The sequence below is a fragment of the Neopsephotus bourkii genome, unplaced genomic scaffold (genome assembly GCF_033783945.1).
Source record: "Neopsephotus bourkii isolate Nb327-2 ecotype Australia unplaced genomic scaffold, CSIRO-AGI_Nbou_v1 NB_962, whole genome shotgun sequence".
Lineage (NCBI taxonomy): Eukaryota > Metazoa > Chordata > Aves > Psittaciformes > Psittacidae > Neopsephotus > Neopsephotus bourkii.
The window spans coordinates 8,964,332-8,981,272 of NW_026901456.1; the positions used below are offsets into that span (position 1 = coordinate 8,964,332).

Below are 16,941 nucleotides of genomic sequence, written 5' to 3' on the forward strand. Positions count from 1 at the left end.
AGATTAGTATTTGGCACTCACTCTGGAGGTTTTTATATTGTATAGCATTTTTATTATTTGGAACACTTTAATCCAGGCAGGCTTGCCTTCATATCTTGGCCAATATCTATAGCAATCAATACCAAGTGAGTCTTATAGCCCATTATTATGGTTCCTGAAGGAGGAAATACTTTTAATGGATACCTTGCCTGTGAATGAAAAAACCCCACAACCAACCAACAAAACAAACAAACAAACAAAAACAACAAACAGAAAAAAAAACCAAACTCTCCCAAACAAAAAACTCTAAGGAAAAATAAAACAAGCCCACAACCAAATACCAAAACCGAATGGGGACTGGGGAAGGGAATATACCTCAGTGTTCACACTACATGTTCTGTTAATCAACATAGAAGCATTAATTATATTTTTAAATATAGATTGCCCTCCTTTTCTAGTGATACCTGACCTGTGATCCAGCCTCATACGCTGTTGGTCTGTAGTCAGCTACTGTCTTCAGGATTAAGTTAACTCATGTTGGTTATGCCTGTCTGTTTGTTACTTTCTGAATCCTTGAACTGGTTTTAATACACTCCCTATTTCTCTGTTATACTTTAAAGCTTCCTTTGGAGTTCGTAGACTGATAGGAGTAACCGAAATAGAAAAAGGCTCCAGCTATGGCAACCAGGAATTCAAGAAAAAGAAATAACTGATAGCTGCAGTTCAGCACATATGACCAGACTATGGTGTCCAATTAACTTCAGTTAAAAAAACAATGAACACTTAGAAACTGTATTTTCTTAATAACTGATGACTAATATTAATGAATAAAACTTGAGCCAAGAATGAAGAAGTTGGAGGCATCAACTGAAGAGAACACATCAACTTTCTGCCTGTTTAAGGATTACTGTAGTCAAACTGTGGGAGAAAATCTGGGGTGGGATGAACGAAGCAGCTAATTTTTCTTGCTTTGTTAGGGGACTTGGGAGTGGGGGAAGAAAAGAGGGCATTGGCCATGGCCACGTGCATCTTCAGATGACTGAATACACTTGTTTCTGTCAAGAGCACTACACTTAACTTTTACAACAGGAGCCATTGAATGTTTCCTCTTGCTAAAGCCAACATGTTTGTTGTATTAATGAGCCAGGAAAATCAACCCTTCTTAAATTAATTGCAGATGTTTATTTGGTTAGAGTAATTTTGGAAAGGCTGTGTTGTCATGGCTGCAGATGAAATCGTATTTGTCTGTTACAATGATACTTTTTATTTTTAGGCAACATCTTAAAACTTCTTTAATGTGAGGGAATGGGTAGCGGAGTTTGGAAGCAGTGCATTATTCATCAGCACATACTGTAGAACAGATCCACTAGTGTTAAAACAGGTTAAATTTCTCATCATACCTCCTGCTAATTGCTCAAGGCTGTTTAATTTCCAAGTATTACTTCAGTCTTGAGTGTTGTTTCCCTGTTTCACATCCTACATGTATGATGATCTTGTTTCTCTTTAAGGGCTTGTTATGTTTTCTGAATTAATGGTGACTGAGGAATTTAGAGTTGTGTGAAGAAGGAAATTAATTCAGTTTTTCTGATGTTTTCTCCTATTATTTCTATTTGAATCTCTTATCACCAAAGTCCATTTCAGCCAACCTCTCTCAGTAAACTGGGAGGCAGCGGCAGAAATCAGCACAATAGTTTTCAAAATGTCATCTTTTACAAAAATCTGAAAAGGAGAGAGGTCTGTAGCAATCAGATTTCAAATACTGTCATTTCTTGAACTTTTAATGAGAGTTCTGACATTGATTCAGATGGGGCCAGGTTCTTACTGGCCCTGTGTACTGCAATGATATAGGGTGTGCTGCATTTTCTACTTGGACATGCTTTAGATGTTAGTCTGAAGTATATTGCAAGGTGAGCTGTGCTGTTAAGCATTAGAAAGAGTATAGGGTCTCTTCAGGGATTTTAAATACCTTTAGTTTTGCTTGTTGACTTTTGGGGGGCTTTTTTCCACTGAAAATTGCAGAAATTAGAATCGTGCTGTACCTGTGCTTTTTTCCAGACACACATTCTGACATTTTTGTAGAGTGCTGCTGTATGGGTAGCAAACAGATATGTTATCTAACCGGTGTACCTGTATACTCAAGTCTGAAGGCCACAATCTGCATTTGGCTATGCTCAGAAGTTGGTGAAATGGGTTGCAGATCTAAAGCTGAGGGCAGAAGCTGACTCTCGGGTTCTGTATTTTTAACCCAGCTGCCACTACTTATCTCACTTTTGTAAAGAGCGGATCTTATCAAAACAGTGGTCATTATTTTCATCTTTGCTCTAGTAGCCAAGATAAGAGAGTAATAATTTACCTTTTCATATTTACTGCAACTGTTGGAATGTAACCTCTTATCCCACAGGTTTTTCTGTTTTCAAACACTGGAAAAGCAATTTTGTAACTTAGAAAAATATTTTACTTGGGGTCATTAGTCACTGTTCTGTCAGGCACTTGATTTTCATTTGTGGTCTTTTCAACAAGAGGTTTTGAAGGATGACCTACATTGTATCCTGTTAGACTCATCCTCACCAAATCACTGTACCTGTAGCCCCGGCATTCGTATGTCGTCTTTGTCCCCTCAATAAATCTTTACTAAGATAGGGATGCAAAACTGTTGTTAATCTTAGTGGAATTTGGAATATGCTTTTGGAACTGAGAAGAGCAGAGCTTAGCCAGGACTCTGTTTTCCTTGCTGAATGTTTTTGTACTTTGTCTTTAAATACGGTTGGACTTCCAAATGCTGATGAAGATAACTCTCTTGATTTTTCCCTGTGTTTTAACCAGAGGACTAAAACCAGTGGGCTTTTTGTTCTTTTCTTTAGTCTTTTATTTCTTTTTCCTTAAGTAATTCAGTAATGGATATAATTCTTGCTGCTTAGAGAGATGTTACAAATGCTGTACACTTGCTTCCTGAAGATGATACTGAGTTTATATAAATTGTACTGGCTTAGCAGAGTGAGTCTTGCAAAGCAGTCTGACCACTGACATGTTTTATACTTACATTTTGAGCAGTATATTAATGGGCATGAAAAGAATTTCACAAAATAAATCCCCTCTTAATACTGAGAAGAGGGGAGATGCTTAAAGGAGAGGGGAATTAATAACCTTTCTCTTTACAGGATTCTTTTCTCCTCTTAGTGCATGTAGCTCCCTATTCTGAATCATGGGATTAGTGCATGTACATCAAGGGGAGAATAATCAAGATTTCATATTTTCTTATGATAACTTATTGGTCATGCTTTCTTTTTGAAAATATAATACATCATCACTTACTTAAATTTTGCTCTTCTAAACAGACATATCAGTAGTCATTTTGAAAACTGAAATATATAGCAATGCACAAAACAGTACAAAACTGACACAAGTCTCTTCATTTTGAATTTTACCTCTTCAATAGGGGTTTTTATACACACGCACGTGCACATGTACACAGAGTATGTATAAATTAAAATGACTGGAAATAGCTGAAATTAATGTCACTAATGAAGATTAGCAGATGGCTTGGATTGGAAAAATGAGCATAGATTTTATATCTTATTTTCTTCTGGTTTAATAGAACATAGCTTGTATATTTGACTACCAAGCCCTTTAAGAGCAATAATAAACAAAAATATATCACGTTTTTCGTCTTTTGCTTTTCAACCATGCTAGGTTTAATAAACTTAAAGCTATGGGAGCGTTTTCTCTCTCCACTTTTGAAAACTTTCACTTACTGTTTCATTGTTTAGACTAAATACCATATTCTCCAGTATGGACTTGCAAGCTGACTGCCATGGAGTTCAGCATTGACTCCGAAGATGAATGGTTCTCAGACTGATATGGACAGATGCTAATCTTTTTGCCTTGACAGCTTTGACATTGTCATAAAGAACAATCATGTTGCTCTCGTCACCAGTTCCAAGGTAGCATCACGTGGACCTACCTCTGAGAACCTGGTGGGAGAGGTTGGAGACTGCTGGAGTAGTGTCATCTCTCACTTTGGAAGGCACAAAAAGCTGATGCTGAAGAAGAATTGGATAACTGTTATCCAGAGGTCTTGGCTCAGTAGGAATTACAGTTCTCTGTTGCCCACTGTGTGCTGAATGTGATCTTGCAATTGACTTTGTCTGGCACAAAAAGCATGGGCAATGTTCCTTTGTTCTGCTTTAAATTATCTTGAAGGGCTCTACACTTGCTTGTTGACCAATGAATATAGCTACTACCTTTGTCCTAATTGCCTGGTATTCACAGAAGAAGTGAGCATGTCTGCTCACTTCCACATGATACCACTTGTCTCAGTCATGGATGTCTATATTTGCTCACCTGTATTTTCTGCAGATGGTTCGGTTACAACCCCTTAGCTGGAACTTGGAGCTTTCCAGTCCAACCAATCCTGTAGAAACTGTCTCACATAGCTGGGGTTTTGTCTTCCTGCATTTTGCACTGGTTGACGTGCTCAGTAGGTCTGAAGTGACACACTTTGTGTTAAGCAATAACGCAACTTTGCTGCTTCAGAGCCAAACTTTCATTAGGGAAGAGAAGTCCTTCCCAGGCCTGCTCACATAGGCCATCGCTACCTGGTAACAGGTCCCTCTGGCATTGAGGAAACCAACAGAAGGAGCTGGAACAAGGTCTTTACTAACACTTGGAGTAATTAGCAAGGACTGTACATCTGTACACTGTACATCTGATAATTTCTAAAGGTAGTGTTCCTGTCTGGGACTACCCCAAAAAACTGGTTTTGCTTTGTGTACATTTTGATTAAAGAAATGTGGGGTTGGAGGCTTTTAATTGAAGGCAGATAATACATATTTTGGCATCTTGGAGAAGTATGTACTAAGAAGTCTATGGCCAAGACTGGACAGATCTCACCCAAGTGTTTCATTCAGATGCTGGAGACCAAGGCAGATAAAAGTGAAAAATCCATTCCTAGATTTCCTTTAAAAATTGGATGTGGTGGTGTAGCTCACAGCGTCTCCTGGATACATTTTAAGTCACTTGGTGTGAAGTTCCTGGCTTGCAGCAGATGACTACTACGCATTCTGGTTTATTCCTGTGGAAAAAAACCCATCCCCATAATGGCAGTGCTGAATTTATATGCTGGCCAGGTTTGACACAGCTACTTGTTTCCACATCTCTGAATGTTCTGATCCGTAATGGGCTGCCAGCACTGAGTGAAGCCAGGATTTGAGGCAGGTGGCAGCAGGTGAGAGCTGCAAGGCTCATTGCTGAAGGCAGCCTGGCCAAATTCTTGTCCTGAGAAAATGGAGCCATTGCCAAGAATTCTGCAAACCAGAGAGAAGTGTGTATGTGGGCAGCAAACTGACTCCAATATGAATGTGAAGCTTCCCTGTGACAACTTAAAAGGTAACCCTTAAAATGTTCATGTGATCAGGACTGGAATTTGTTTCAAGGGCTTGTTACAGATGGCATCTCATGTTCTTGCCACGCTTCCCCCTATTTATCTTGAAGACTAGTTTGTTTCCGCAATCTCTGCATCAAGGTCCTTGCAGATTGTTGGTTGTGTATTTTTTACCTGCTATGGTTTTGAGGGAGAACTTTCTGGAAGTCAGTGTTAGAGACTCTGCACCCCATTTGGTGGCCACCAGCAAATGTCATCAAAATATCTCATACTTTGCAATTGGGAAGACAGTGGATTGGCATCGGTAAGACAAACATGTCATGTCTCTTATCCTGGGCCTCTCTGACTCTATGGAAAGCTGCCTGTGTTTCTTAAAATGTCCTACCTGTAGTTACAAGCCAGTCTTGAGACTTTGAAACTGTGAAGAAAGTTAATTTGTGCACTGTCACTGTTGAGAGTACTTGAGTGCAACTGCTTGTCATTTCTGAAAAGCTTTACATTAGCAGAAGCAGCATTTCATCTTTTTAAGAGGAAATGTATTTTTAAAATAGACACTTTATGAGAAACCAGATTTTATGGTACTTCTATAACCTAAATTGGAAGTATTTTTTAGTATGGGTACTACCACTACCAATTTGTAGTCTTACACGTTTTCTTTCTTTTTTCATTTTGACCAGTGTGCATTTTCAAGGAAAACACACAGCTTTACCAGTCACACTAAAACCTAATTTACAGAGGGAGGAAGAGTGGGCAGTAGATGCTGATCAGAAATTAATCACTTTTCCCCCAAGGCGTGAACTGGTTCTAGAGGCCTCCTTTGTTTATGTGCATGTGCATCTGTGCAGAGAGCCAAGCAGTGTCCCCTCGTGTTATTTTGCTTCAGCTTTGCCAGAGCTGTACCTTGTGACAAGGGAATGCTGCTGCCTGAATGCCAGACAGCCACCGTCAGCTGACGCGTTGCTTACTCCTAAAGATCACCAGCAGTAATGTAGCTTTAATGAAAACCTCCTCTCCGAGAAAACTCACCCTCCTTAACCTGACTGATCTGTTACAAACCTGTCAAACGTAGCCAAATCTAACGAGTAATAACACTGTACACAGGGTATGCATTTACTGGGCATGTGTATATATTTTTGTACGTTTTTACGATTATTTCCTACACTTGATTTTATGATGTTCAGAAGAGATGCGTCTGAATCTGGTTAAAAACAAGAAGCTATTCGGAAAAACCCAAACCTGTCACCTTTTCTACTAAGATCTGTGCCCAAACAAATACGCAGATTTATAGTGCTATGCAAACACTACTTTGTAAGTTGTCTTAAATTTTGCTGAAGTAGTTCACGCTGTTTTTACTGGGCTTTCAGAAAAAGACAAATGCAAAAGACTCATCTTGTGAAATAAAATAGCTTTGGCTGTGTGAAAGTGCTGTATATTAGAATTTCATTCATGCATTCAGTTGCTTAATTTAACTGTATGGGATTTTGTATGTAATATGCTGGCATAGAGGGTTTTTTAATGGTGCCTGAATGAGAAAGGGTGACTGCCCAGCATCTGGGTGTTTTGCAGTGTTACCAATTATGTGCTGTAACTGGAAGATCTGCATCCTTTTCCTGTTTGCCGTTCTGGTCTTTGTAACTAAACATGCACTAAGGGCTGTTGTCTTTTTGCTTTTGTTTCCATTTATGCTTTTTGGTCTGTCCTGCAAACTGATCTGTGTGAGGGGCACGTCTGCAGCAATAATCTGGATGGGTTGTTCTGTGGGGGCTGCAAGTAAAGAACAAGCTGAACCCCATGTCCATTCCCAGTCATTGAGCCGCTTATTGAGAGCTGCAGAGGGACGGTATGTTGCCATACCGTTTGTAGAAGTTTCACATAGCTACTCCAAATGACCGTGGATGGTGGGGAGGGATATTCCTTTCCGGAAGAGTCCTCTGAAGTAAACCCAAAGCTGTATGGTCTGAGATGTTGAGACTCCAGCAGGGTAAGCTGGTTGTATGGGTTATTAAACTGTAGATTAAACCACTTTTCAAAATCTGACATCTTTTAAGCTTCTGTTATTCACTGGAAGATGAACACACCTTGCCCCTTCATCAGCTGTATGCCAACATCATGCACTCCTACCTACTAGAGCAAAAGAAGACATACCAGAAGTTCAGTTAGCATTTTTGCTCCCTTCCCCATACCTTTATGAGAAGGCTGCCCAACAGAAGTGGATCTGTACAATTCCTACCCCTAGTCTCTGTGCCTGCTTGGTCTCCGAAGACATCAGCTCTGCTTTGGGACGTTTGTGCCTGTAACAAGTGACAGGCATGTGAGAACACTATGTTCCTGTCATCTTTTTGCTAGAGTTCAAGCACTGAGTTCTTAGTTTCTCCTGTAGGTTTTTCCATGATCCTTTGCTCCTTTGAATATTCTATGTTGTGCTGAGCCACCTTAAAGACCTTTTGTGGAGAGGGTGGGCTCCTATTTCAAGAGTATGCACACAGAAGGTTCCTTTCTGTGACTTTGCACAAACACAGCTTTTCTTCTCTCTATGCCACCATTGAGACTCCTCAGACCCATACTCCATTTTTAAAGGATGATAATTTTGACCTGGAATTTTTAATGCTTTGTTCCAGGACTACTATTTAAGCTTTAAAGTGAGATATATGAGTCAAAGTTTTTACCAGTACAGAATATGAAGAATTAATTTTATTAAGATGGTATGATTCTTAGTACATGCGTGCAGAAACCAAGCCATGAAAAGCAAGCCACAGCTGGTGCTGGAGCAATGTGTTGTCTTCCCATGCACTGCTAAAAAGACATCACTGTTGTCAGTTCTTGTCCCCAGAAGTACCTATTTTCTCTCACTGCCTATCCACCTGCTCTTCTGCAAGTCCTCTTTCCTGAGCTGCTTTCTCTTGGTGAACCAGGCACTGACAGACATCACAACCACACATACTGGAGGAGCAGAAGCGGTCATTAGTGGGAGGTACGGGCAAGGGTAGGTGAACGGTGCAGCGTGTCACCACAGTATTCAATAGCCAGCACTGTGTGAGGTAGCTGTGGAAATGAAAATGCTTGCCAGCTGGATGAAGGCACAAGGAGTGTTGTTGGGTAGTTTGTTTCTGTACAAAGGAATCCATATAGCGGTGACCTTTAGGTTGTGGGAGCTTCTTATACAACTTCTCTTTAAACTGCAGACACAGTAGGAAGTTCACTGTGGTGGTGGCACTTTGTAGGGGTAGCTCTTCTGGATTCCTTAATCTCACTTAGTCCACCCTTTTGCAATAGAAGTTCCAGTACTGCATTAATACATTTGGGAAGACGGCCTGTACATCTAAAACTGTAATCTGTTCCTGAGAAGCTTGTTAGACGGAATGCATCTATGAAATAAAACTTTATTTAAATATAACAGATTTTTAATAGGTAAATATAAGCTTAATAACATTGTTGTGAGTTAATTAAATACCCTTCTGGATTTTGCTACTCTATGGATTCACATCCATGAACATACATATATATATATATGTATCTATGTCAGAGTTGAATACACTTTGACTGGGTTGTTTTAGATACCCACATGTGGAAGGTGTAATGTTTAATACCCACTATGGTGGCCTGCCTAACTCTGGAAGATGTTTATACCATGGGTTGATCCACTCACCTGTTGATAGCTCTTCATCTAAAACAAAGGTCACCCTTCAGTTCTGTTTGTGTCGAGCTGAAATCAGCTTGCTTTGCAACAGCTGTGGTCAGTCATGCATTACAGTATTCCCTGAGCTTCATAGGCACATCCCTCTTACCAATTTCCACTCAGATGCTTTCCCTTCAAAGGGGTTTATTGGGCACCTACAATAATACCATCTCAATATATGATATATGGTATGAGAACAATATATTACATTATTCTATTATTCTATGATGGGGCTACTGAACTGATGGATGGGGTAGACCAGTTGATGTCATCTACCTGGACTTGTGTAAAGTGTTCGAAACTGTCCCACACAACATCCTTGTCTCTAAATTGGAGGGACATCAATTTGATGGATGGACCACTTGATGGATAAAGAACTGGCTGGATGGCTGCACATGAAGAGTTATGGTCAATGGCTCAATGTCCAGCTGGAGACCAGTAATGAGCAGTGTCCCTCAGGGATCAGTGTTGGGATCGGTCTTGTTTAACATCTTCATCGCTGACATGGACAGTGAGATTGAGTGCGCCCTCAGCAAGTTTGCCGATGACACCAAGCTGTGTGGTTCGGTTGATAACACTGGAGGGAAGGAATGCCATCCAGAGGGACCTTGACACGCTTGTGAGGTGGGCTGATGCCAACCTCATGAAGTTCAACCATGACAAGTGCAAGGTCCTGCACCTGGGTCAGAGCAATCCCAGACACAGCAGAGAAGAGATTCAGAGCAGCCCTGCAGAGAAGGACTTGGGGGTGCTGGTCAATGAGAAAATGAACATGAGCTGGCTTCAGTGTGCTTGCAGCCAACCATATCCTGGGCTGCATCAAAAGGTGCGTGACCAGCAGGTCGAAGGAGGTGATCCTGCCCCTCTGCTCTTGTGAGACCTCACCTGGAGTATTGTGTGCAGTTCTGGTGTCCTCAGCATAAAAAGGACATGGAACTGTTGGAACAAGTCCAGAGGAGGGCCATGAGGATGATCAAGGGGCTGGAGCACCTCCTGTATGAAGACAGGCTGAGAAAGTTGGGGCTCTTCAGCCTGAAGAAGGCTGCATGGAGACCTCATAGCAGCCTTCCATTATCTGAAGAGGGCCTATAGGGATGTTGGGGAGGGACTCTTCATTAGGGACTATAGTGATACGACAAGGGGTAACGGGTTAAAACTTAAACAGGGGAAGTTTAGATTGGACATAAGGAGGAAATTCTTTTCTGTTAGGGTGGTGAGGCACTGGAATAGGTTGCCCAGGGAGGTTGTGAATGCTCCATCCCTGGCACTGTTCAAGACCAAGTTGGACGAGGCCTTGGTGATATGGTTTAGTGTGAGGTGTCCCTGCCCATGGCAGGGGAGTTGGAACTTGATGATCTTAAGGTCCTTTCCAACCCTAACTATTCTATGGTTCCATTATTATATGTATATATATATAAAAATCCCCTATAATGCCAACATTATTGTGTTCCTGCTGTGATGAAGGCATATGCCAAAGGGGCAGGATTGGTGAGCTGGCTTGAGCTGCACCACCTGAGGCAGCATGGCTGGAGCAGACATTCCTGCTCCCTGCCTGAAAGGCAAAGCACGTTGCTCCCCAAGGCATTTGCTAGAAAGCAAGCTACCAAAAGGAGATGGCAGGTTGTTGTGTGTGGTAGATGCCTCTGCACAGACACTGATGCATAACTGGAAGGATATAATGGGCAAGTTTACAAGGGACTGGCTGTGAAGAACATGGTACAGAGCATATTTGACTCTGATGACAGGTTATTTTTCTTCACTGGCACTTACGATGTGAACTGCCTTTGTTTTCATCTCGCTGATGTAGGGCAACATTCGCAAAAGCTGAATTCAGTAGTGGCCTAGTTGTAACATCTCTTTTATTTATTTCTCCAACGAATTTACAAGTGGCTATGAACTAATGGATGCTTCATTTATGAGGAAAATCAGTGTAAGAAAGTAGGTAGTGTTTAAGAACATGTATAAATTTCCCACCTTGGCTGCAATGAGTTACAAACTACAGGTGTTTTCAGGAAAATGCTATTTCTTCAGTGCTTCCTAACAGCTCAAAGCTCCTTATCAAAGGTAAGAGAGTGCTACACTCTCCTTTTGTCCTATCTTTTAAATCAGCTGTAGCAATGTTATGTGTCAAGATTGGGGCTGGAAGATGCATCTTTCAATTGCAGACCTTTACCATGCAAAACCACCCAACTACACTGTTGCAGGCTGCTTCTCTCAGTTCATGAAGGCTCTCATGGCAGTGGTTTGGGCTCTCCGCTGGCATTTGTGTTTCCCCATCACTCTGGGAAGTGTGAACTCTTTCATGGTGGTTTCTAGAAGGAAGAACAATGCTGCACTTTATTCCATCTGACCAAAGCTCTCCACTTTATAATCCAGCCAGGCACTGCTCATGGAGCAGAATGGAGCCCTGCAGCTTGTTTGGCCATTCAACATTTTCATGTATGTGGTGACATTTAAGACAGCAAGTTTACTTAAGGAGGAAATTCTTTCCTGTTAGGGTGGTGAGGCACTGGAATGGGTTGCTCAGGGAAGTTGTGAATGCTCCATCCCTGGCAGTGTTCAAGGCCAGGTTGGACAAAGCCTTGGGTGAGATGGTTTAGTGTGAGGTGTCCCTGCCCATGGCAGGGAGTTGGAACTAGATGATCTTAAGGCCCTTTCCAACCCTAACTATTCTATGATTCTACTTGACATAAAGCCTGTTTAGACCATTGTGGTGACTGGGGTGTGTATTTGTGCATTGCTAGCTCTCTTTGCTAGCAGGGAGGTTCACAGCAAGACTCACTGACTGAACATGGTCCAAGAGTTTGCCTGGCAAATCCTGTATTTCTTATCTGATTAATTAAATGGTTCAGTAAAGGATGGAGAAGACCTTCTCAAACTGCTAAGAAATGCTTCCTTGAAAGGGCTTTTGAATAACCTGCATCTGTGAGGGGTTGACAAGACACAGCCATGTGGTGCAGAATGGAACCCGGTATTTTGGGGGAGGGAAATTTGCTCAGACCAGGGTTAGTTCCCTGTCAGATGGGAATGAACAAACATCATTCTCACCACTACCTCCAGCCCAGAACCACAGCAACCTGAAAACTTGTTACTTCCTGAGCCTATGCACTCTTTTGCTGGCAGCCATACATGAAAGCAGTTGGCCTATCTAAATTAAGTGCCGCACATAATGGAATATCAATCACTGCTGTTAACTCCAAAGTGATAATGTAGTTAGGGAGAACAAATTGCACTGAGGAAATACGGGTGTTTTTTTTTTAGTCTCAAAGCGATCTCTTAGTGTAGCAACCTCTGGAGCTAATATTAGGTCTGGGAATTTCACAGGCACTAATAGGATTAGGCACATGACTTCCTTTTCAGCCTAATGGGAGTCAAGTGTTTAATTCCCTTGAGCTTCTCTGAGATTTCAGCACAGATTCAGAAGCGGCACCCAAACCATCAGTACACCCAGATCTCCTCTGACTGTCCCCCAGGCAAGGATAGAATTGCTAATCCACCATCAGAAGGGTAGATGGCCTTTCCAAGGAAAAGCACTCGGTGTGCAACCTGTGACAAAACAGTTCATGCTCCAACTCAAAATGTAAAACAAAATATCATAACTTCATATAGTACCTTTTCAAAATATGAAATAATAGAATTGTGCTCTTTCACTCACAAGAGGAAACCTGTTCTTATTTACCAACAACTCATTTGGGGCATGGGATGAGGGATCTCAAGTCTTACTCAGCTTCAGTTTGGTGTTTATGGCAAGGTTCATGGTGCCTTTCCATCTTCAGGAACAGCTGAAAAATACTAATGGGAGTGTTAAAAGTAGTGAAGACCTGCTCGCAGTGCTGCTAGAGGGCTCTGGATGTAAGTAGCATCATCTGTTAGAAATATTTACTGTTAATTCTTTTGGGGGGCAGTGCTATTCAGAGCAAGAATTGATGAGAGATCTCATTGTCCCTTCTCTCCTATCTGTCAACGGTATCTTTTGTTTTACAGCTGCCTTAGATTTATTACTAAGTGTCAGTGTCTAATAGGATCAAATCCTGAAATAGAAACATGTGACAGAAAAAGCCTGTGCTGCCTGGATGTCTTTATGATCTCAAAACATACAGTACTGTTGTGTCTCTGGTTGCTTAGTCCTCCTCTGTGAAATCACATATGCACTGAAATTAAGAGGTGTAAATTGCCAGTTTAACCCTCTGTGAGGATCACTGCTATCTCGGCATTTAGGGTATAAGACTTTCAAAAATGAAGGCTAGTGCTAACAGAGCATCTTACCATTTGATGGTAGTGTAAGAAAAAAGGCTCTTCCCAATGGGACCCACTCTGTGAATGCTTTGGATGCCAAAATCCACACTCCACCCCTGCTACTATGCATAAAAGCATCTGACATCTTCATAACAACATTCCAGTGCATGCATAAAAGCTGTCCTCTACCCACAAGATGGGTTTCGTTATACCTGTCATGTCACTGCAGAATGCAGGAAAAGAAATAGGACTCTATAAAGTGGAGGATTCTTATCTGAATATTCACTTCTAGGCTTATGATGGCTTTCTGAGCCTCCTCTTCAGACTTCATTATTCCTGTAGTATTTCCATTTGCCACCCAGGGACGACCTGCACGAGGTAAGCTTGCAAGGGAATCTCATTTCTAATTAATACAGTATTTTACTTAATGACTAATAGCTTTTGACATGGTAATTTTGAAATGGGCTTTCCCTTGATGAATTCAGAGAAGAGTATTTAAATAATGGTTCCCTCCTCTCCCCATCAATTTTTGATTAAACCTTGGACATGTGCGCTCTTCCCCAGGCTGGTACAATGGACAAGCAGAGATCTTTATTGCCTAAAAAATCAAATTATAAATGTTATGGTGTAGTCCTTACCAATTTCACTCACACTCTTCAGAAGCTAGTCCTAAGCAGGAGCATAAATGAAGAGAAGGCACAGCCCAGAACTACTCTGTTACAATATGTCTGTAAACCTAGCAAAACCATAATTAGCTGGTTAAGTTTATTTTATTAATGTTTCCCACAATGTTCTCTAAAGGGACTTCTAGAAATGACTACGCATGTGTACTTCTAAAGCGTATGAAGTGAAAATGAATAGAGTCATGAATATATGCTGAAGGAAAGGGTTGTATTTTGCCTGGTCTGTACAGCCTCCAGCTAAGGGTATACAAGTGCATGAACTGCAGTGTGTGGCTCCTAAAGCAACTTAAGTAACGGTGATTTTCCTCCTGAGCTATGAACTCAGCTGGCTGTGATATGGGTTAAATAAATCCTGATCTATCTATGCACTTGTGACAGGTCAGAACAGGTTGCATATTTCTAGCGATGCAGTCACCTTCCTGGTGGGTGCTATCAAAGCCCCTCTACTTGAGTTGATTGTGGAAACATCTCATGACTGTGTCTTACCTCCCCCTTTCCCAAAATACAGGCCGTGTTCAACTTTTTATCTTTCTGTGCTTCTAACTCCTTCTCTCAAGATAGTATAACCTTCCAGATAAACAAGAAATAAGCCCTTTTCTTCTAAGGTCTTCAGGGTCAAGAAGAAGTTCAAAACTACACTGGACTCTCCCACTCAAACTCAGTGTAAATGAGAATGAAACTCCACATACAAGCCTTCTTTCTTTTGAGCTAGGATAAGTGCTTTCAATTTCCATGCAGTAAAAGCTGACTGTCTCGCAGTAGCTACTGTGGCTGCATACTCAGCAGGGCTGGATGATATGAAAAGGGAGCTGCTAAGGGAGCGGGTTCAGCAGTGGGTGACACAGAGAAGCAGCACACATGACCTGCTGGAGAGAGTGCTAGATGCTGTTGGTTTGGATCTTCATGTGGAAGACCAGCTAATTAGACCTAGTGCTTCTCTGCTGGCAGTTGAAGTGTTCCTATTTTACTGTTCTGGTCCAGGATTGACATCCTGAGAATACTCCAGAGCTTCTGTCTGCTGGCACCTGACCTCATTTCTGCCTGTGCTGGAAGCATTGAGAAGTTGTTTGGATTTTTGCTGAGCTGTAAAAGGCTCTAGGATCACTTCATTATTACTAGTTAGTTTCTAAATAGGCTTGAGTGACTCAGGAAATGGATATAAATGACCTGCTAGGGGAGAAGAAAAGGAGGCAAGTACAGTGGTGCCTCAGCTGCAAACCTGATGGGGTTGAATTACTCTGGTCTTCAGAACTAGTTTGGAGTAAGAGCCGTTTTGTCTACTTTTTCCTCTTCCTCCTTTTGTTTTGTTCATGTGGCATAGGAGGAGAAAGAAAAATTGTTTGCACCATTAGATACATAACATTATCATCCTGATAATGATGTTCATACTTTCATACTCAAGAGTTCACACTCAAAATTTCATACTTTGAACTTCTTTACCGAGGTGGATAAGAGCACCTGTAACATACCCAGCATTTCATCTGTGAGTTCAAACACCTTTCTCCTCATGCCTGCAAGGTGAAGCTGCCTCTGATAGCTGAAAGAATCTGCCTTTTGGTAGCATTTTCACTGGATTAGTAGGGGTTTTGAGAGCTGTAATACCATAGCATCATGCTTGACGGTAGAAACTAAGGTAGAGGGTTTTGGCTCCCAAGATGGCTGCTGTTCAGAGCCTGGCTGGGCACTGCTTGCAGGAGGTGCTATTTCCTTTGCTTCATTTTTACTTCTTTCCTTCACCTATTAAACTGTCTTTGTCTCAACCCATGTATTTTCTCACTTTAATTCTTTTTCTTTTCTTCCCCTGCCCCACTGGGAATGGAGGAGTGAGAGTTGTACGGCTGCTGTCCAGGGCCAGCCCACTATGTGAAACAGAAAAAAATGTTATTATGATACTTATACGGTTATTATGATGATACATTTTTTTAATGAAAAATCTTTGTTTGGAGGTCACCAAATAGGAACGGTGGGGTATATGGATTAGAGGGCACAAGGAATTTTACGTAAATGACTGTTACTGCTAGCAAATCCTGGGATCCTAGGATCTACTGTGATACTCTGGGACCTCCATTATCTTAAGGGCTACCAGGCAGTCAGGCAAAATTGGACAGAAGGAATCAAATTACACTGGTGACACTGCTAGTTTTATCTTTGTCCTGATCAAAACCTGGCGTAGGCATTTTTGTTTTCTTCCTATCACACGCTTGCCTGGTGGGAATCATTTCCCTTCCTCAACACTATTTATCATTCTGTCTTCTTTTCTCTCTGCCTCCCCAAAATAGGATGGTTCATACCATCTTCAGACTCAGCAGGAAGATTTTCAAACGTGAATGTTTCCATTCCAGCAAAACATAAGGCAATTAGGGATACAATTTAACTGCTTTCCTTCCTTCTTCCTGCTGCTTAAGTATTTGAAAGAATTTCAATAAGGGCTGTCCCAGTAGGGACCTGAAGACCAACAGTGTATTTTAGGATTTAGTATTTAACAATGAGCCAGGGTTTAATTAACCTTCCAGCTCTTTGGGAGACCTGAGAGAGAGGATCCAGTGCCTCCCCAAACCACTGCTGCTTCTCTTGCAGTTACTGAACACGTTAATGTCTCTGATCCTGTATTTAGAACTACAGCTATATTTTATTATGCTCAAGTTAAAGTTCTAAATATTTTACAGAGATAATGAAATTCCTTATCCTGCCTTGCAGAGAATGTAATTTAAACAAATCAGTAATAGAAGAGATGGGGGAAAAATAAGGAAATTCAGGAGCAGAGATGGGGTATGTTGCCTTCCCCTTTTGCTTGATACCTGTGCCATGTGAGTTTGTGCTTCAGAACATATGAAATAGGACAGAAGGGGACAATAAGAAATTTAACCTTTTGTTTACATTAACCAATATATGTGTACAATATACACATATGGCAGATCTGAAACCGTTTCTTTCTCTGGAACAATTCCCACCTTTCAAGTCAGACTTCATTCCTGGTCTAGGAGGGG

General features: G+C 41.3%; 1 protein-coding gene and 1 long non-coding RNA gene across 5 annotated transcripts in view; both read left to right on the forward strand.

Annotated features, from left to right (window-relative positions):
* The window catches only part of AGPAT3 (1-acylglycerol-3-phosphate O-acyltransferase 3), a 95,830-nt gene extending 92,194 nt beyond the window's left edge, over positions 1 to 3,636 (forward strand). For all 3 annotated transcript variants that reach the window (XM_061359271.1, XM_061359272.1, XM_061359270.1), the window contains exon 9: positions 600 to 3,636. In XM_061359271.1, the coding sequence (XP_061215255.1) occupies positions 600 to 688 (89 nt within the window). In that variant the 3' untranslated portion in view covers positions 689 to 3,636. The remainder of the gene's footprint in view (positions 1 to 599) is intronic.
* A 7,155-nt stretch (positions 3,637 to 10,791) lies between these two features.
* On the forward strand, positions 10,792 to 14,445 carry LOC133215309 (uncharacterized). Of its 2 annotated transcripts, XR_009726373.1 has the most exons (4): positions 10,792 to 11,099; positions 12,812 to 12,887; positions 13,058 to 13,134; positions 13,564 to 14,445. It is a non-coding gene; the product is annotated as an uncharacterized LOC133215309 (long non-coding RNA). The 2 variants fall into 2 exon arrangements; XR_009726372.1 differs by lacking the exon at positions 10,792 to 11,099 and having other exon boundaries at positions 11,716 to 12,887.
* Positions 14,446 to 16,941: the final 2,496 nt, after the last annotated feature.